The 22,324-nt window shown below is 37.6% G+C and overlaps 3 protein-coding genes and 1 long non-coding RNA gene across 4 annotated transcripts in view; 3 read left to right on the forward strand and 1 right to left on the reverse strand.

Moving 5' to 3' along the window:
• Positions 1-473: 473 nt before the first annotated feature.
• Positions 474-1,640, forward strand: LOC135665684 (conserved oligomeric Golgi complex subunit 7-like; the record flags this gene model as incomplete). The annotated part of the gene is made up of 2 exons (XM_065177290.1): positions 474-845; positions 1,069-1,640. Coding segments are annotated over 2 exons (654 nt in total), but the record flags the coding sequence as incomplete, so codon positions are not given.
• Positions 1,641-9,696: 8,056 nt separating this feature from the next.
• Positions 9,697-13,454, forward strand: LOC135665679 (transcription factor PIF1-like). Its single transcript, XM_065177285.1, has 8 exons — positions 9,697-9,785; positions 9,894-10,326; positions 11,191-11,292; positions 11,401-11,466; positions 11,552-11,617; positions 12,654-13,100; positions 13,254-13,322; positions 13,383-13,454. The coding sequence occupies exons 1-8, from the start codon at positions 9,697-9,699 to the stop codon at positions 13,452-13,454; spliced, it is 1,344 nt and encodes a 447-aa protein (XP_065033357.1).
• A 1,089-nt stretch (positions 13,455-14,543) lies between these two features.
• LOC135665689 (uncharacterized) lies at positions 14,544-18,485 on the forward strand. The gene is made up of 3 exons (XR_010509442.1): positions 14,544-14,841; positions 17,629-17,704; positions 18,200-18,485. It is a non-coding gene; the product is annotated as an uncharacterized LOC135665689 (long non-coding RNA).
• A 3,054-nt stretch (positions 18,486-21,539) lies between these two features.
• The window catches only part of LOC135665680 (large ribosomal subunit protein eL20y-like), an 8,309-nt gene continuing 7,524 nt past the window's right edge, over positions 21,540-22,324 (reverse strand). The window contains exon 2 of the mRNA XM_065177286.1: positions 21,540-21,881. Coding sequence (XP_065033358.1) covers positions 21,540-21,881 — 342 coding nt within the window. The remainder of the gene's footprint in view (positions 21,882-22,324) is intronic.

Raw genomic sequence — 22,324 nt, forward strand, 5'->3', positions numbered from 1 at the left:
TATAGAAACACTTGTTGTGAACAGTAATCTCAAAATGATATGTTCTCGAATGATCTTTATTATCCTTTAGTTTGGGCTTGTGTTAAAAGTTTAATTTTCTTTCTCAATATTTTTTTTTACAAACATTTAGAAATATTTACTGGAGTTCGCAGAGAGGATCTTTCATTTTAAGGATAAGGGGAATGCTAACGCATTAGAAGTCTGACCAACAAACTTTAGCAGTGAATTTTTGTCATCATTGGCAACTGGTATATCAAAACAATCAATGGATTAAATGTGCAACTTGACTGCTGGAACTAAACATACTTAGATTTCTCTCTCTCTCTCAAAGAAAGTTCTAGTTAGGTATACATAACTGTGTGACCTCTCTTTCGACTCATTTCATAATGTTGGACCATGAAATTATAACTAGACTGATCTTTCCTTCAGTCTTTCATTTTTTTCCTGTACAAGGGTAAAGAAAGATAAAGTGATTTCACAGGCCAAAATCACTTACTTTTTATATCTTGCAGTCAAAAGATCCAAGGTTTCATGCCCTTCCTCTCACCTCCCAAAGGGTGGCAGCATTTTCTGATACGGTAAATGAGCTTGTTTATGACGTTCTTATATCAAAAGTGCGGCAACGTCTAAGTGACGTATCACGGCTGCCAATCTGGTCATCAGTAGAGGAGCAAAGTTCTCTTCCCCTCCCAAGCTTTAGCGCCTATCCACAGGCCTATGTCACTAGTGTGGGAGAATATCTTCTTACTTTGCCACAGCAGTTAGAGCCACTGGCTGAAGGTATCTCGAGCAGTGAGTCCGGAACCGAGGAAGCCCAATTTTTTGCTACAGAATGGATGTTCAAGGTATAACTTCTGATCTTCTTTGTTCTGCACTTTTGTAGATCTCCATTTCCTGAGATCTAGTTGAATTCGGATTTAGGAAAAACTGAAGTAAAGACTATAGATCTCTGATTTGTTCATTACTTCTACACAAATCTTTCCTCTTTGGATTTAATGTCAATATCATTGGAGATTATTTTTGGGTTGATGCAGGTCCTAACACATTTAAGCACTTTCTTTTGTTTAGGTGGCCGAGGGTGCAACTGCCCTTTTCATGGAGCAGCTGCGAGGAATTCAATACATTAGTGATAGAGGTGCTCAGCAGCTATCGGCTGATATCGAGTACTTGAGCAACGTCCTCTCAGCTCTCTCCATGGCCATCCCCCCATTTCTGGCAACATTCCACACATGCCTCGCAACTCCAAGAGACCTGCTTCCCGCTTTCCTCAAGTCGGATGGAGGAAGCCAGCTTGACATTCCAACTGCTCACCTGGTTTGCAAGATCCGTCGTATTCCTTTAGATCAGTGACTTTGCGTCGGATTCCTTTAGCTCAGTGACTTTGCACCGCCTTATGTCTTTTTGCTAAGATTACTGGCTGCGACTTTTTTTCTTTCTCAAGTATTTTTCTGACATTGTATTCTATTATAGGTTGCAAATCAAACTGAACGATGAATGATGGCTCTTCTTTTTTTTTTGGTATGTTTGCTTAGGTCATGGACGTATGACCATTTTCTCTGCTCTGCTGCGGAAGAAAGCATTGCTTATTGTACAGATGAGCCTCTTAGTGCGCATGAATCCATAATTTGATACTTGAATTATTGGTTGTCATTGGTGTAATGTTGTCAGAAAGTGTATATTAGAAAAAGTATTTAAAATATTAGTTTGATGGTGTTATATCAAGTTCACTTTGTCAAGATTGAGGATTTAAATATGTTTAGGATTATCTTAAGATAATGGTATGATGATGATGTCTTAAACTAATTTATCAAAAAGGTTTAATTTTTTTTAAAAAAACAAAAATAAATTTTTATTACATCAAATAACACGTATAAGGTTCACACATGAACTTGAAATTGAGATATATCATTTGTATAATAATTGTATTAATTAACTTGGATGTTTCAATGAGATCGAAAAAAAAAATTGAATCTCATTTGATAAATTTTTATAATCAAAATATTGATTTGATTGTGATGTATTATATTTACTTATTAGGAATTATGGATTTGAAATCTTATAAGACTCACTTACTAAATATCGAGGATAATTTTATTTATAAAATATTATATAAATAAGAACGATGGTATTGTTGAAAAGAATAGAAGATAATATTGTAGGAAAAAAGAATTATTGAAGAAGCTTCGTTAAAGGGAAGATTTTTCTCAAAAAAGTTTCCTCGTATAAAAGAATTATTGAAGAAGCTTCGTTAAAGGGAAGATTTTTCTCAAAAAAGTTTCCTCGTATAAATCTTATCTACTATCATATAAAGTTTCATTGATGCGCTTTTAAGAGGAATCTCTATGTTGGAAATTGCTCCTTGGCAATAATTTTTGATTGTATAATAATACTTAAAATAATTTTTGGTTAGCATGAGATCTTCGGTGTAACGCCAAATGGCTAAACACAAACGAAAAGATTCTCACTTCACCTTCGAGTTACTACTCCAGTAGTACGTATACATTCGTCATTTTCAATGTCTTCTGCAACGTCATCCGTGCGTCTCTCAAGAAAGAGCAAAAGTAATCTCCATCCTTCCATCATGGCAGCAGTGTGTTAGCTTCTCTACCCTTCATGTTGCGTGCGATTGTCGAAAGAAACCCATACAAACTTGTAGGAGGTGATAGTTGTGAGTATTAGATTTCTTGGTATGTGTGGTCAAAATATTTAAGATTAAGTTAATAATAATATATTTTTCTAAGTTCTTATAAGTCAATTTTGATCTTACTCAATTTTGATACGAGACTAATCCACATATTTCAAATGCTTTCTTATATGCGACCTTAATTGAATATGTTTATACAGTAATCCTCCCATATAGCTCGAACTTGACTCTTTTTTTTATGTCAATCAACTTTGTTAACTCTAGACACATATTTATTCCTACGATAATAAAAGGGATATAGTATATATCTACCGGTTTATGTAAATGATATTATCATCACAAATAATAATTCCATGATTCCATGAAGATCAAGTAATTTTTTAACTAATTGGTAGATCGATTCTTCATCAAATACCTAGGAACCTTAAGCTATTTTCTAGAAATGAAAGTAACTGGAATTAACGTTTATATCTTTTGGATTTTTCTTATCACAAAAGAAGTAAATTCGAGATCCATTATCAAAACAAACATGCAGAATGTCAAAAAAAATCGTCACCCTACTCTCTACTCCTAAGTCACTCAAATTCTATGATGATAGTCCTACTATGGATATTATACAATAGCGACAAGTGTTTGATTCCTTACAATATTTATCTTTCATATGTCTAGACATTTTATTTGTAGTCAATAAATTATCACAATTCATTCATCGATCGTCCACTATACATTGGTTTGTACTAAAATGTGTCCTACGTTATTTTAAAGGGACTTTTAATCATGAACTTTTTCTTGCTAAATACTCATTACTTCATCTTTATATTTTTGTCGATGTTAATTGAGTAGGCAATAGGAATGGTAGAACATCTACAGTAACTTATATTATCTTTTTTGAAATAAATTTAATCAATTAAAATTTTAAAAAAATAGAACACAATTGTAAAATCTACCATTAAAGATGAATATTGAATCATCACAATCACTATTTCACCAATATGTTACACAAACTTGGCATCACCTCCCGATCCACTCCTATAATATACTATGATAATATCGGTACCACTCATCTATGGGTCAATCTAGTATTTCACTCACGCATAAAACATATTATCATCGACTTTTACTTTGTTAGATTTTAACTACGTGTTTCTCATATCCATATTTCAGACTAACAAGCGAATCCCTCACAATGACTCTCGATATTTCAATTGCATCAATTCAAAATTGACATCATTGATGGAAGTTCAATCTTGTAATGGCATGATAAAATATCATGATAAAGATAAATATGGAATGACAACTTTGTATTCCTTACCTTACCTGATCAATCAATATATGATTTGAAGATCAATCACACAATTGAGTATATGATTTGATTATATGATTTAACATAACTAAAAAAATCTTTCTGTCAAAACCTTTATAAATACATATTACCTTAATGAATTATATCATTCATTTCATGATAAATTCTTTCTTCAATCTTCATCTCTACCCTTCACACTTCTCGCCATCAAGCCATCTACAGAGGAGAATAAATTTGCATCGATTGATTTACCAAATATTTTTTGTCTCTATGTTCGTAGTCTTTGTGGAGGAGAGGGAGCCGAACGTTAGCAACCCACCATGCTTGGGTTCCACCAATGGAGCTACCCCTAATGTAAGAGTTGCAAATGGCTTTCATGGTCTTCGTTTTTATTTTGTTGATTAAGAGTTGATGTGCTTCTTACTTGAATGAATGGAAAAGGTTTGACAATGAATTGGAGGACATCGATAAGGCAAAATCACAGCCAAAGGAAGACATGCATTTGACCACGATGATCAGAGGGCATCCGACTTAATCTTGCAACTATCGCATGAAGTTTTACTATAATTAGAAGCATCTTTTGAATGATGCTAGAGAAATCAGCATTTCATGAATTTGTCTCCGTGGTGATAGCATCGATTGGACAATGCAATTTTGATAGTGCTTGATTGTGTTTTCATCCAATTTGAGATTCTCTCATCTTGAATTAGTTGCTATCTCGATAATTGTAGCATTAAATCGTGTGGATATAATTCTAAAACTAAATAGTTACTTACAAGTCTTTCGAAAAGTGGTTAAAAAATATCACTTAAAATTATAATTCTTCAATTCTTGGTGTTTTAATTATCTACGCATTATCGATTATGTATGAATAGAGTTCTACGGGGAAAGCGCCGTGACGTCGTTGTCACGAGCATGAGTATTGTATAGTTGACTTTGAGGATGGACGTTTTTCATCTTATATAGTTAGTATCCACATCATCATACCGTGGATATTGTTGCATTTTGTCGATATGTAGACTTAATATGTGGTTGACTAAGGTTGAGGATTAAGATATTAGTTTATAATGTTATATTAAACTTACTTATCAAATAGGGTTTTGATACGCCACATTTTGTCCTGAGTCCAAATGTTATTGTTTTGATGCCATTGACTTGGGAGCTAACATGGCATGGTTTGATCTTGAAGGCAAAGATCCATTCGAGGGCTCCCTCTTCGAGCGACGGTTCAACTCGTTTGAGGAGTTAAAATGATAGATGGACTCCCGATGTGTTGTCGACTTACGGTGACGATCCTACGGTCATCCCGAGATGCGGCTTGCCTATTGAATGAAGGTCGGGGTCTTCCTAGGGTGTAACTTATCTGATAAAGGGAGCTATGGGTCATCCTAAGGTACTCTTTAGATGAGTCAGAGTCCTACACAAGCAATCGGTGACTGAGGGGTTTTCCTCCTCGACCCCATCGGAGGTCCCCAAATATGAGTTAAAGTATTTCAAAAGGAGTGAGTCCTCCCTATTTTTCCTATTCAGGATGTGTTTTTATATTTTGAATGAGAGGAAGAAAGTTTAAGATATCCTTCTTCTTCATAAACGAAGATAAGAGAGTCTAGGATTACCTTCCTTATCATAAAGAGAAAAAAAAGCTTATGATCGCCTTCATTGGTATAAAGGAAGCAAAGATAAGGGAGTTTGTATTTCTCTGCTTTGAAACTTTGTATACGTAGACAGATAACTTAGATGACATGTGGCGACAACGTGTTAACTATTTAATAATTTTTCTATCAAGTTTGAACAAACTTTTACATTCATAATGGTGTATCATATTCACTCAAGGATTAAGAGTTTGAAACCTATTGTTGTTAAGCCTCATAATAAAATTAATTAATTCAAACAACTAATATTAAGTTAATTATATTTTTTAGATAGGTAATATAAGAGATACTTTGACTTAAATACAAACTATCAAAGGGTAAACATTGAGTCAAAAAAATGGATACTAAGCCAAATGTTTGAATATCGGTCAACATGATTAACACACATTTATGCACTGATAGGGTATCTAATTAACTTATTTTAGATTTCGGATCTTAGAATTTTTAATATCGTTGAGTTCGAGATCAAAATTTTCTTACCCTACTTACCATTTGTAATATATATATATATATATATATATAATTTTTATTATGACAAATTTGTGAATACCAAACTTAGAATGTCACATCAAAATAATTAATTTTAAATAGGGATAACTAAATACCATACCGTTCGTCAATCATAAATTTTAAACTTTTGTTTAATCTCAAATAGGATACAAAGTTGTATAGCCTACAAAAAGACATAATCAATAGTAGTGAAAGGGACATCAGATCCAACATCATACATAATTCAGAGCATCTATTCTAATGATGCGAGAGTCTATAACGTACCAACGATATAGATCAAACCCTAATTCTTTTTTAACCAAATAAGAGAAAGGTCCAAAAGAAATATATTATAATTATATTAAAAATAACTAATTAATAAAAATATAAAATATATATATATATATATATATATTTTATATATAAATATGAATTTATGTGAGTTAAATAATGAATGATCTAATATGTCATTCGATATCCTTAATATCTATATTCTTTCTCTGTTCTAACGATCTAATTTCATATCGCTTTTTAGAGGTTTAATTTTTTTATCAAAAGAATCCCCATTAGATATATTAAAAATCATGAATATGAGATGGATCATATTTTGGTAAGTAATTTTTATTTTAATTATTGAAAGTGATCTACCAATTAAAAAATAGATAAATATATATAATTGTTTTTATCCTAAGATAAAATTATATGTAACTTGAAGAATAAATATTTTCAAGATAAATATTATGAAAAGTACACTTGTTAATATGCTACTGGTTCCAAATAGTTAGGAACGTCTATGATTATTTTTATTATAGATTTATCCTAACGGATAATGAAGCATTGCAGAGATATGATGTACGGGGTTTGTATTATAGATTTTTATATCATTAAATTAATATTTCATACGTGTCGAGTGAAGAAAAGAATAGAAGATAAAGAACAATTATTGAAGAAATAAAAATGCTTCAATACATTAACATGTTCCCTCTCCTGTTTATACAAATTAGGAGAAAGGATTTTCCTCAACAGAGGATTTTTCTAAACAGAAAGAAATTTCCTCTACAATTGGGGAAATCTTATCTTCTATCATCGAGCTTGTATTTCAAGATTTTGTATAACCAAATCATCACTGATTTGAAATCATACGTGTCATGCTACGAATCAACGTTGACTCAAGCGTTGACTCGATAATATAGCGTCATAGAGATATGATGTGTGAGATTTATCTTTTAAGATTTTATATTACTAAATCATCACATACTTGAAATCATACGTGTCTGTTAGATTATTATGGTACTTTCTTTATAATTGAATAAGATATATAATATAACTGAAGCATCAAAAGATACACATAGATCTATATATTTGATTTCAATCTTGACATATAAATTATTTTTATATTTTAATATAATATATTATAGATTTTTATGCTTATCGTCGTGCCATCGAATCAATATGTCAGACTTATATTTTGGAATTTTACATCATCAAATCAGCATCTCATATGTGTCGGACTTATATTTTAAAATTTTATATTACTGAATCATTGCTGACTTGAAATCATACGTGTCGTGTCATCGAATCAACACTGACTGACTCGGATAATGTAACATTGCGGAGATATGAAACATAGGAGTTATATTTTGGGATTTTGTATCACCAAATCAGCATCTCATACGTGTCGAGCTTGAATTTTAAGATTTTGTATCATCGAATCAGTAGTGTAGCGTCGGAGAGAGATGAGATACCGGACTTGTATTTTGGGATTTTTATATCATTAAATCAGAAATCATACTGACATGAAATCATACGTGTTGTATTATCGAATCAGCACTGACTCGAAGGCATACGTGTCGTGTGCTAAGAACCGTTGCAGCTGAGACTCCCCTTCCGCCTTGTGGATTCACTCCCCGTCTTCGACAACGGGTGGGTTTCACTGCTCCCAAACCAGAAGGCGGCAGCGAGAAGAAGAAGACGATGGGATTCCGCGTGTCGCCTCCTCTTAATCCCTAACCCCCGAGGAAAAGGACAGGACATACCGCTCCTTCCCGAAACCAAAATAGGGAAAGGGCAGAAATCCTGCGTTTATCGGACGGCAGGAGAATCGGAAACCGACATTTAGCCTTCACCTCCGAAACAGAGCGCCATCCCCTGTTTCCTCCACGTACGCACCGCGATACTGTCTCCCGCCACTCTTGTTTTGTCTCCCTGCAGTGCAAATCGCAAGCGCATGCCTATCTCCTTCGCCTCCACAGTTCTTTCGCGCTCGACCCACTCTGCCCCAAGACGTCCTACGGAAGAGAATTTGGGCGGACTTGCACAGAACTGACGTAGTCGAAGGACAGAGAAGTCAATACAGTCGCAATGGAGGCACACTAGTGGTAGGATGTATGATATCCACCTCGGCGACCATCGTGTGGAATAGTGGTCGTTGATTAGATTTTGATTATTATTATTTATTATTATTATTTTTTTATCAGTAAAATAAATTTAATTATGATAAGATATTTTAGATATCCTGTTAATAAAAGAAACTCTCTTAATTATTTATCTTATCTAATTTAATTATGATAAGATATTTTAGATATCAGTAAAAATCTTGTAGTTCGGAAGAGCTTGCTTGCTGTGTTTGTCGTGTATGAACCATTTATTGATTTGCTCGAACCTCGGTGGGACTGAGAAAACCTGGTAAGAGATGGTGACAGTTTAGGGCAGGTAGGTCGTGGCAACGTTAGAAAGAGGGAAGAGGGAGGTGTGAGATTGTTTTTTCACTAAAATACAAATTTATTTAAGATAAGTCTAGAGAAGATATTTATTTAAGATACAAATTGTGGGGAATTTGGTAGATTTTTGAGCCACTTCATGCTGCGGTAACTTTCGTTGCAAGTGTTGGGAGATGACTCGCCGTTCTAACCGGGGAAAGTATCTTTTTTTTGGGTAGGACACTGATCAGATAATACATCTCTCTTATGAATTCCCCTTCAGAAGCTACCAAAATCTTCATCATGGCGTCGTCGGCTTCCTTCACAAATGTCCTAACCCAATGAAGCTGCCCGTCCACAGTATCGCCTCAACTGACTCGAAGCTCCGTCCTGTACGTACCCCGTAACTCTATGCCCCCCTCGCTTCTCCCCCCTTCCCTCACAGTACATAGTCAATACGGCGCACTGTTACCTCCTGGTTCAACACTAGAAAGGATGGAACTTTCTGGATCCCCCATTCTCAACTGTTCTACGTCCATTACAACCAGACTCAACACTCTGTCGCCGCCTCCTCCTTGCATGTCCTTCCAAGAGAAGATAACAAACGTCCCCCTCTCTCTTTTCCCCAAAAACCCAAACTTTAATATAACAGCAGGGTTTTAGGGCGGGAATATGAGTGAAGCAAGCAGGAGGGAGAGCTCTTTTGTCTTCTGTTCCTTCTCTCTCTCTCTCTCTCTCTCTCTCTCTCTCTCTCTCTCTCTCTCTCTCTCTCTCTATATATATATATATATATATATATATATATATATATATATATATATATATATATATATATATATATATATATATATATATATATATCTCTCTCTTCACTCGTAGTTTAGATTTCATCCCTCCCTTTCTCTCGACATGAATCGCATGGTTCCGGACTTCCAGCACGGCAACGAGCCCCACGCCTCCTCCGCCGCCGCCAATCTCCGCCGTAAAGCATTCACCTGGTGGGTCCTTCATATTCTCCTCTTAAGGTTTATTATAATGAAACGAGAAAGAAGGAATTAATTCTATTGTAAGATTGATATGTTAAAAAGGGAAAATATTTTTTTAAGCCACGAAGACGAATTGATGGAGTTAATCTGGCAAACCGGCTTGATGACCCATCCGGTAGATCGCTCCGCCGCGGAGGTGGCCTTTTGTGGCTCCTCAAGCGCCGTTGGCGGTGGTTGGGCGGACGCGGCCAGCCGACTGTTCATGGAGGATGACGAAATGGCTTCGTGGCTGAACTGCCAGATCGGGAACGCGGAGAGCGGAGGCGGCGACCTCGAAGCGATGATGGCGAATCAGGAGATGACGGTGGTGACGCCGGGCGAGACTCCTGTGGCGGGGTCGACGGCGATGGGGTCGAGCGAGACTCCGGAAACCGTCGTGATCGTGGAAGACGACCAGCCACGGGGGTCCGCGTCGTCGTCGGGGACGGCGGAGCGCAAGCGGAAGAAGGTGAGTGCGGCGCGGGAGGAAGAGACGGACCGCCAGGTTGAGCAGGTCAGCTCACCGCCTCCTCTTTCGTTTTGTTCTTTTTCTGCTTCTTCCTGATCGTAAGTTGGAGAACTTTCGTTGGCAATTGATTTGGCGGTAAGCGTACGGTGGGTCGTTGGACGTAACAGAACCGTCTGTTTGAACATTCCATTGGCGGCCATGACCCATTAGGCTCACACGGATTCGTTTGCTGTGGACTTAAAATTGCACGCATATACACATGCGAGTTATTTGATTTTAGTACCTGTAGTTAAATTGGTCGTATATATGTGATTTTCTAGTTGATTATTTATTACTTCCTCTAAGAAGTTTCTTTAGAGTATTATAATTTTAGATGTTTATATTTTTGTTTTTAACTTAATTATTTATCAGTAATGGTTGGTTTGTGTTTCTTGGATGAATATAAATCTCCACTTAATATTTGAAGTCATGTGTGTTGTGCTTAATTTCTGGGGCAAGAATGTTATTTACTAAAAGCATAGACATGTAGAAGATTAGCTATGCTTTCTTACAGCATAGACATGTGCAAGGAAAAAAAAGGTTTTCGATCAACTGTGTTTAGGTGTGGGGTTTTTGTGGATGTTCATACGACCACTAGGAATTCTGGATGTTCATACAAAAAAATTTTGTTATTTAGCCTTGATTGACAAATACTTTCCATTTGCTTGTTCCACATCATCTCGATTTAATTTTGCTATACTTCAAAGTTTTATCATCTTTCCATGAAAAAGCAATAAGCAAACGTTTTATGATGTCCAAATGCGTATCTTCAAGCCAAGTTTACTCTTGTATTTGTTTTCCCCTCCCTATGACCTTTAACTGGGCTATTGAGCTGCCATTCATATGTCATGTTATTTTATTAAATGAAAGGGTGATGAATTTAAATCCGGTGAAAGAAGGAAAGACCGCCCTACACGATACAGACCAGTGAGAAAGCTACGTGCCGCAGAGATCCACAATCTCTCTGAGAGGGTGCTCATCTAAACCAGTTATTTTCATTTGCTTTGCCCACATGAATGCATGAATTTTGACCAATTTCTAGGCTATACAGTATGTTAGTCATATGAGTTGTAAGTGCAGAGGCGTCGGGATAGGATCAATGCGAAGATGAAGGCTTTGCAGGAACTCATACCCAGATGCAACAAGGTCCTAACCTTAGAGCTTTAATGTACTCTGAAAAATTCACGCAGTCCTCTCTTTAAAAGTCCTTTTGCTTTCTCTTTGATTTCAGTCAGACAAAGCTTCGACGTTAGATGAGGCCATTGAATATATGAAATCTCTTCAACTCCAAGTCCAGGTATAACTTGAGCATGAAATAATTGACTGGTAACTGGAAAAGCCTCTTTTGGTTAGGAAAGCCTCAAGGAAGCCAGGAGAAACTGTGTCCTACTGGGGCATCCACAATATGCTGCCTGCGAGTATCTTTTATATGCATGATGATGAATAATCTCATAGTTTGTCGTCATGTGGTTGATCAGTTCAGATTCGTCTGCTCTCTCTCGAGCATCAGAGCTTCACGTTACATGTTTTTTTTTCTAGTCTCTTGTTGTGATGGTGATTACGACTGCAAATTAATAAAGAGATTAGGAGAAACTGAATGATCGTATACTACGGTGATCTTGTTGTCATATCTCGCGCGTATTCATCGACTGAATAACATTTTGCAATCTCCCTGTTGAATCTTATATTATAGTTTTAGCTTGATCATCCTGGTATATGCAAGTTGGGATTTTGGAAAGGCATGCTAGATCATATTGCTACTAATTGCCGAGGATAATTTGACCACACTAGATATCTAAAACTTGTTTATGCTCAGCTTTGTATAAGAAGCAAGATTATCATGCTGGGAACCTAAATTTATGGCCATCTACTACACTGGTTTTTTGCAATGACTTTTATCTGGGAAAAGTATGCTCTGGATAGATCACTGTAGTATCCTGCTTCTCAGTTGTTGCACTGCAATAGATCTCTTGGTGGAATAGGTGTTACTTGATTTCTTCTTCATTAAGCCGCATTTACCAATGCCATTTTCGATTGTTTACTGATTAATAATTATTTTCTTAGACTTTCGTGAAGATTTATTCAAGCATGGAATAGGTCTCCTAATGTTAAGCAAATCAGGTTCCAGATCACCCAGTGTGTTTGTCTTCCTTCTCATTTGTCATATGTTAGTGTACTTGTGAGTTTGACATGTCCACTGCCACTGACAAGGAACCGCAAACAATATCTTTCTATTCAGCTTTGGGTTTTTGCTACCATGTTGAAGTATGTCGCCCTTTGCTTTAAACATGATGCTATCTGACTGGGATTTTTATGGTCTGGAACCACTGCAGATGATGTCCATGGGATGCAACCCTGGCGCTGTGATGTTTCCGGGCGTTCAAACATACATGCCCCCCATGGGAATGGGCATGCACATGGGACTGGGCATGGGGATGGGCATGGGGATGGGTCTGGGGATGAGAATGGGAACTGACATGGCTGGTGGCAATATACCCCGTCCAATACTGCCATTTGGACCCATCCCTTGCCCGCCAGTTACTGCACATCCACCAGTTCAATTCGGCCCAAGACCAACATGCACAACACCATTAATGCCATCGTTCCATCCATCGCCTGCTATGCCAATTGCTGATCAAGCCAGATTCGAAGCGATCAATCAGCAAAATCATCTGTCCGAGACACTTAACATACGAAGCCCAAATATGGGTCAAATGCCACATGTTGCTGATCCTTTTCATCATTTTCTTAACCTTCAATGCCCTCTAGTGCAATCCCAGGTACCTATCTTTGTCCGTCTTTCATTATATCAACATCCATTTTCGTAGATTCTACATGCTAGTATGGAGGATTACCAATATGTATAAAAAGTATGATATATTTGTTATCACATTTCTATCAGAAACTTACTGTGTATCACTTGCAATTTGCAGAGTCAAGTGCTGGATGAAGCTGGAACCAGCAACAGGAATGGGAACGTCGAAGGCAACAATGGGTATGCTGTACCTTCTGAATGATGAGTAACTTTTTTCTTATTTCTCATCAATCGCTTAAATTGGCAGACTGCAGAACTTGTTAAAGATTTTGTGCTTGAGAATATAGGCTGCATATATGCTGTGGTCTTTTTGTTATAGGTGAACACAGCAATTTGTTCGTATTTGTTGAACATGTTTTGGCCATGATATGAATATATGCATTCATATGCCTGTTTTTAGGTATCCTCTTCCATCAGTCTATGTGTAGTACTCAAAGTTTTAGCTCGAATCCATTCATGAGTCAGCATACATTGATTTCATATTGATCAAGACTACAAAGTATCTTGCATAAATGAGAATTGTTCATTGAGGTGACACTAGGCTTTAAATACTGCTTTGGATGATAATTTCTTCTTTATCTGTCATCTTAGCATAGCATTCACAGATGTTCCTATATTTCAGGCTGACTGGTTGAATCAAAACCCCCTAGAACTTCATGGAAGTCGAAATCTGCTAAGTAGTCTTCTTGGACGATTAGTCCAAGAGGACACCGCGATGCAGGCTACTCGGATGGGTTGCCTATCAAGTTTTGTAGAATATGGATGTACTAAGATCTCTATCTTTATTTATCCTTCTGGACATGAAAGCTACTTCTCGAGAGATCATAGCGGAGTACGTTTGCTGCGTCGTTGTGTGTTTGATCGCATGTAACAAAACGAGTGTGTTCACTGTTATGTTGGAGTCTTATGTTAGATGAATCTGCACCGAGTTACTTGAAGCATCTATCTGAATGGTTTTACTTGATTGAGATGTGCCAGGAAATTTGGAACTTGATCTACTATGGGCAATACTTTTGTGAGGTGTTCTACCGTTGGTGATGGCTTCTCTTCAAAGAGGATATGTGATGAATTACTCCAAGCATGAGGTTTTAGGTAAATTGTCACCACGCATAAACAAAGCTAACAGATTTGTTTACTGGATCTGTTACTCTTTTTTTTTAGTTTCTTATTATTTTAATTTGGTATTGCGTAATTGAGTAGTTTTCTTCCGAAGTTGATAAAATTTTAATTATTTTCTGTAACAAAATCAAATTATTTATTCAAGAAAAGAATCGCTTCGAGAAATACAATTTTAGGCGACCGGTTGTCGTTTAGTCGCGCGAATGGCGACGTCGGCGGGTCGATGGGACCCACGTTGCTCACCAATCGCCTCGAGAGAGGACGAGGCGTTGCCACTTCTTCGAAGCAACGAATCGTCGGCTCCCGCCCTCGCGTCTTAACCAAGCTGGCAGAGAACTCCGAGTTCCTCGGCTTTCTGGGAAAATTCTAGGGTTCTTGTTCGCGATCTTTCCTGAGAAGAGGAAGGAGAGAGGAGAGAGGAGAGAAGAGAGGAAGAGACCGCGTCCCCTGCTTTGGACGGAGCTGCCTTGATCTTTCCTGCAGACTCTCCTCGGCCCCTCCATCTTGACCTACTCCAAATGGGTGCTGAATAGTTGCCGCCGCCACTGGCAGCTCGGCCTCGATCTCCCCTTCCTTGCCGCTCTCTGGTAATCCAAAGGCTCCCTTCTCTTGTTTGCCGTTTCAAGCTAATCTAAGCGGACGTTCCGAGGAGAGATTAGAGGCGTCGTCTAATTTTGATGTTGAGATTCTCATGATGACTTTGTGTGTGTGTTCGAGGTAGGAAAGAATAGCGATTTGGTTCGTCGATTGCCTTCACGTCGCTGCAGAGGCAGTGGATGGCTGCTGCCTCTGTTTCGTGTTCGTTATTTTTTTCTGAAGAAGCTCATGCATAGGTCCATCGATGGCTTGAATGCTTCTTGAACATGTTCTATTCAGCATCGTTACCTTTTGTGTTATATTGTTCGATTTAGTTAAGCCAGATTCAAGATTATTTTGGTAGAACCACCAGAGGAGGCAAAATTTAGCAACCTAATCACATAGCAACCACCAATTAAGTCCTTTCTGGGAAGCTTTATGGTTGCTCTACCTTTGAGGCACTATACCATGAGTTTAAATCTTGATACTGGACCCATAGTCATCCTTGGTCAGACTGACATGGATCCAATATATGCAGCATACTGACACATGGTGTACCAATATGTCAATTGATTTTGAGAAGGTGGGAGGATAAGGAGAGGGGTGAAGTAAGAGGAAGAGGAGATAAAAGAGGAGGAGAGGAGATGGAAGTGGAGGAGCAGGAGAAATACCAAAGATGATGAGGCAGCAGGCGACACAAGACAACAGGTGGAACGACGCAGATGGAATCGAGGGGAGAGAGAGGAATTAAAGGACTTGAAGAACTATCACTATCAAAACTCAAAAATAACATTAAATTAATTTCGAGCTGGACCAAACAAAATTGCCCAATCTGAATGTCGGTTCTTGATTGGACCGGTAAATACTAGTCAGCTTTGATCAGTCCAACTAGTTCTTAAAACCATACCTATAACACATACTAGCCTCCTTGTAGCTTTTGAGTAATTCACAATTACTCATGCAAAGTATTCAATCTTACAACTACTAGATTGTTCATTGGAAGCAATTATCTTTATCCACAAACATGTAAAGTTATTTGCATTATTCAAGCATTCTAGTCAAGTTATCCTCATATCTGACTATGCCATTCCACTAAACAGATGTTTATATCTTATATTTAGTGTTTGCTTGCCTTCCCCCCAGCTAGTGTCTGAGAACACTTATTTTATTTTGTGCCAAAAGTTTGTTTTGTAGCTTTCCTTGTTATATAAGTATTCTGTTTTCAGGGAAAAGAAATAGTTACCAGCTTGGGATAGACTAAATACCTTGCAAATATACTAAAGAAGCCAACAATGATTATCAACATCTAGGGAAACATGACAGTTGAAAACTATAACCATCTGCCTTCCACTCTCGAAGTTCATTTTTATCTGACCTGCCTTATAATGGTGTGGAAAACCTGGATGCACAAAATACTTTTGCCCAATTGGAGAACAGGATCGAATGTCCTTTTCTCTGCTATAGCCTATTGTGTCTTGAAACAATGTAAAAACAAAATCTTCCTTGCAAATGTCCTCATTGTGTTGATTAGACATCTTTGACATCAAACCATCGAATTTTTTTTGAAAATTTTCTTTAATACTCTTGTCATCACAAGCTATCAGCTTTAGTAGGTAACCTCCTAAATAAGGTCATTAGTGGTGACAAGAGTCAACATAGCCACATTGCCACCTTCATTAGCATTGTGTATGGACTATGGACAATTAGAATGTTGTTTGGGGTAAGTCTTCCTTCTTGATTTCATAACTCAAAACATAGGAGCTAACAAAAAATGACTAAGAAAACTGTGTGGAGAATTAGCGGTCATTTTACCTTTCACCTTTATATGGTCTTTCATGGCCATTCTTGTTGATGAGTGCAATTTTCAAACAAAGCTCCGGCAATTATCTTGATGTGTTTGTTCTAGATGGACTTTTTTTTAGCACAATAATAATTATCCATGCTCATGAGCAACTTTACATTCACCCTGTTATTGTGTTTGTCCTAGAGGTTGGGTCTTGGTACGATGGCAAGGCTGTTCTTTTGCAACTGGGAGAGCAGGGTTCCTGTCACGGAACCCCCTCTCTCTAAGTGGCTGCATATATTAATCCTCCCTAAAGCCTGCATTGACGAGAGTCTTGTGCATTGGGTATGTCCATGAGCAACTATACATGTTACTTAGATAAACTACAAAATGCAATATGAACCGCCATGCCTATTGTACTAAAAGCTGCTCTAGTATGGTAAGAACACTATTAAATATGTCATTGTTTTGTATGACTTTCTGTATGTCCCTATATCCAAGTGCACTTATTTTAGTTGACATGGATATATCTTGAATGATTTGTTGCTAGTCTGATTGCTATTTAGAAAAGCACCTTGTACATATTCCAAGTTGTTGCCCAATCCCATTTTGACTTATGGCCAGTTCATACAAACTAATGCATAACTACTTATGCTTGATAGTTGGGTTGATTTGATTTTCTTAATAATCTTGTGTTTATTTGTTGATTACATTGTCCTGGTAGGTTTGTATAAAACCATCCGGATTCATTTTAAATACCATTTATGTTAAAAAAAACCAGCGAAGTTTTAGTTTTAGATGAAAATACTTTTTGAAATATGGATGTGTTTCTACTATCCACAATAAAAGTATAACCTTTTCTCTTATACGTGGTAAAATTCTTTAATCGTATATTTCATATGAAATGTTGGTATTGGATCATGTAGTTAAGATATTGACTATGATATTCTTAGAAAAATATCTAAATTCTGTCTGAATTTTTTTTTTGTATTATCCTTTTTTGTTTTATGTACAGGCACTTCCACTTTTGTTGGTAGCCATGGTTGACAACAAAGGTCCTCACTGATGTTTGTTCTAGGATGAGACAAAAGGTACGTTGTCACTTTATCTTGATTTGTTTATTTTTCTTCAATTTGTTTGGTTCGTTAAATGTTTGCCTCATCTATTAAGCTTTCACTGCATTGGAAACTTCTTCTGTGGCCTTCACTAATCATAACTATTAGAGAGTCTAGTGTTAAGATCTACTTTATATGTCTCAGGGCTTATAGTATCACATGATTCTAGCAATCTACTTGATTTAATTTCTTCCCCTCCCTTTATGGGTTATCTGATCGTGACCACAATTAAATAATTCCTTAATTCATCTGCATCACCAAAATAAAGACATATATCAAAATAAAACACCACATCCTATAATAGCAATCAGCATAAAGTGGGAGACCTCCCACATAAGAAGCCCTATAAATGCTTGCACCCAATAGTCAAAACATGTGTTAGTCAGAGTTGTTGCAAAAGAAGACCTGGCTTCAATTCTATCCTACTAACATAAAGTTCTTTTCTTGAACCTTCCTGCTCAATGATGCCAGCACCTGCTCCCTTATCGAACTGACTGGGACTTGATCCATCTTCTAGCAGGGGTTGGGTCCACAGATGGACCACTGAGAGAGGCATCTCCAAAACGTGGTAGCACCTCAAAAATTCTTTTTGATGTAAATCAGAAAGTTGTAGTCCAACTTATTTTAAGTTTTTTTTTTTTTTTAACCTTTAACCTTCAATTTTAGTGGTCATCTAAAGATGTGAATGCAACACTTCCATTGCTTGTTAGTTTATGTCATTCTCCGAATGAATAAATCAAAATCATCAACTACTCAAGGAGGTACGTTTTCCCATGTCAATTTATCAGTAGGATCATTAAAGTGTTTGTGAAAATAACATCTTTAATGCTCTGAATTATGATAATAACCTACATTTTAATCTTCGCAATCCACTATAAGTTCAATGTGATGTTCATAGGATATATAGGGAACTTAAAGACTACATGTGTCTCAGATATAAGATTTCGTTGGAGCACTATCATTCTTCGAGTCTTGTGGTTTAGATCTCCTTCAGCAAGAAATCTATGCTGCCAGCTTATTAGCATAATCCTGCAGCATTCTATCTGCTGAGAGGCACTTTAGTGTTGCTGAGTATTCTCGGGCTCTGCCTTTGCATGTCGATTTTTCTATCCTTTTTTGTTACCACCTTTCGCATTACCGTTGTGTGATCTCAGTGTTTCCACCGTCTCCTCCCTGTCTCCCAACTCCTGCCGAAGACGTACTATCATGCCTTCTTGACCTCCCCAAGCAAATCTCTCCCCTGCAAAGGCCACATTAACAGCCTTTGCAAATTGCGAACTGATTACCAGTTCAAATAATTGCAAGAAATACATGAATGTTTGAGTAAATGGTAGGAAAAAATTGTGGAATTTGTTGTCACAAGTTTAGGAAAATACACATGTATTTGCTGAAACAGTCTCAATGCCTATTATCATTGCTAAAAATAGATTTTCCTTGGAAGATCTGGATGAAGTTCTTGGAAAAGAAATCATGTATGTTGACAAGCTAAAGAGTAGCTAAAAGTAACAGTTCCAGATGACTTGCATGATTAGAACAACGGATCGTATCCAAGAAGTTTAGCCAAATGGCTTTGAGCAATTATTGAATAAATAAATGAAATAGAGTTACTATTGTGTTATCTCTGGTAGTATCTCTTTCATGGTGTCATGAGAATTATAGATATGGCGTAGGAATTAAATTAGTGAAACGGACAAAGGAAGAGGAGGTGATTGACAAGAATGGTGAATTCTCATGGGTTCTTCAACTTGCACAAACGAGTGCGTGTGCAAGATTTAATCAACCGTGGAATCCTTACTTGATTTAATCGTAGAGAGAAATATGTCAGAACGTTAGCGACTTACCTCCCTGAGTCCTTTGTATGAGATCATCAAGCTCAGCCTTTATGGTGAGGTAGAGATGCTTCCACTTGTGCACGGCTACCTCTCGTCGCACTTTCTCCTCCTCCATCGACTCATGCACTCCATTAGGCACTCGGTACCCAAACAACACACTCCTGGTCTTCCCGCTCCGTTAGTCTTCTCCTGTCCTCTTCGTGCTTCTGCTCCTCGTCCTCGGAGGCCAACACCGCTAAATGCTGCTCGCAAGTCCAACCTGTCAGTTTTTGTTCGTCTCATGCGACGCTTGCTGATTACACCACCCATCATCACTTGATGAGAGTGCTTTCTCTCGTAGGATTCCTATATGCTCGTGGCAATCGATGGTGCAGGGTGGAGCTACACGGGGGCTAATTCCAGGTTATCCATGAAGTTAAATTTGTTAGTATCCCAATTCATATATTTAAAAAATTTATATTAGAATCTCAATAGTTATAAAAGTAGAATATTTAACTTTATTTATCCTAATATCATCAAATTTATGGAAAGATAAAGTACATGTAGAAATGATATGAAGATGATGGGCAAAAAAATAATTTTTATTATACTCTAATTAAATTTTTTTAGTTAATCGTTATAGTGGTAAGCGATGAAAACCATGTGATGGTCGACCTTGTCATTGTCGATCCAAACATCAGCGACCAAGGCAAGGGCGATAACAGTTTGATGATGGTGATGATGGATCTCGAGAATGTTGTTAGAGATGGGCGGGATGGCGTCCTAAAGGTGGAGCTTGAGAGATTTCTGTGACTTCTTGCGAGGAGAGAAGGAAGAGAAGGACGAGCAACGACGATAAGTGAGACAAATGGAGAGGAGGAAAAGGATAAAGATGATAGTGTTGCGAGAGATAGCATCAACGCAGTCATGGTCCTCATCCTCTTCTATGACACTATCATCCTCATCCTCTTCCTCCCTTGGCCATGTCGAGATGCCTGATTCCTTCCCTCACCTCGTCCCTATCCTCTCCCATCGCCACTATCATTGTGGAGGAGGGGAAGAAGAAGAGAGACATGGGGAAGAGAAAGGAAAAGGAGGAGGTAGAGTCCTCGTCCTCTTCCTTCCTCAGTCATGTCCTCATCCTCTTCCGTGACACTTTTGTTGTTGTCGTTTTTTCCTCTCATTTTGCCTCACCTCCATTCGTCGCCCTCAAGCTCCACCTCCAAGATTCCACCCCACCTGTCTCCAAGGACATTCCTGAGACCCACCACTACCATCATCAAACCGTCATTGTTGTCATGGTCGTTGCCTCCACATCAATCGTCGATTTTCAGATTGACATCAGCAAGACTAACCACCCGCAGCCCCTAATAGAGTCATCGTCAACTTAATATTAAAATTATCTTTTTATTTATCATTTTTATATCATTGTTATACATGTTATCGTATATTGTATCGTTGATAAAATTATAAATAATTAAATAAATAAAATTAAATATTTTATTTTTATAATTAAAACTGATTAATATAAATGATGCGAAAACCTATAGAAACGATGTTTGCTTAGCGAGAACCTGGTTTAAGAGGTAAGAAAGAATATTTTAAGTGAAGCTAATTCTTCAGAAATGACAACAGAAAACACCCGTCTAAAACAACAATTTGGTTTATACTGCTTATAAATCATAAATAATCGGCATGATTTTTATTATTTTAAAATTTTAAACAAAGAGATCCTAACCAACCATGAGACGGTATCATCAAAACGGCCCGCTCAGGTTCTAATAGCATTTCATGGTACTTCATATCCAAAAACAAAACACTCCAAATTTGCACTAAGTCCACTTTAATCCAAATCATAAATAGGCTGTGCTGCAGAAGCCCATTAGATAAACAGACTGATTGCAGTGCTTAAGCTCTCAAAGTCTGGTGAACTACCAAAACAATCCAACGATGCTTAAAACAAGGTAAAACAAGAGGCCACCTCAACCAATCCTCCTCTCCTACTTGAAAAGATTAGGGCGGGAAGCCTTGTAGGTAGTCTTCAACTTTCTGGAAGGGGGCCTAACTTTCTTGAAGACGAGAGGGAACTTGATTTTTGAGTCATGGAATTGCTTGGTGCTTTCACGCTTACACAGCTTGGAAGGTATGGTGGCTGTCTTGATGATCTGGATGCAGTGCTGCCTGACTCTGTGGCGGGATGCCATCTCATTGTACATCTGCTCCACGGCACCATTCAGAGTGGTGTCCCTGTACTCCTTGTACATGTTGTGGTAACCTGTTCTGCTCTGGTACCGCAGCCAGACACCGTAGTTCTTGATCTTTGTTGGTTTCCTCTCAAATATCTGCCGAAACAGCATAAAATTAGCTCCAGCACAACATTGCATCATTAGTAGGCAATGCTGTCTTAAGCAGAAACTTTTGGCCGCCTAAGGTTGCCTAGGGAGCTACATTTCACATCAAATGGCCGATCAAGGACCCACGTGAAAGTCTAGGCAGCACAGTTAGCATCTACAAGAAGTAACTACGAGCTTGTAAAGACCAAACATAAACCTGTAGGACCTTGGTGACATCAATATAAAAAAACAAACTGCATGGCCGCAACAGATTAGTTAGACTGGGGTGTATGCAATCTCCTCACATCTAATGATGCCCAAAATCATCACCAGACACAGAAAATATGAGATTGAATAGAACATTAGTATAGCTTCAAGGGAACGAATCGAATGAGCAAAATGAGGAGACCCATCGACCAGATTAAGAAGCATTAAACCAAAAAATTGGAAAC

The sequence above is a fragment of the Musa acuminata genome, unplaced genomic scaffold (genome assembly GCF_036884655.1).
Source record: "Musa acuminata AAA Group cultivar baxijiao unplaced genomic scaffold, Cavendish_Baxijiao_AAA HiC_scaffold_1035, whole genome shotgun sequence".
Taxonomy (NCBI): Eukaryota; Viridiplantae; Streptophyta; class Magnoliopsida; order Zingiberales; family Musaceae; genus Musa; species Musa acuminata.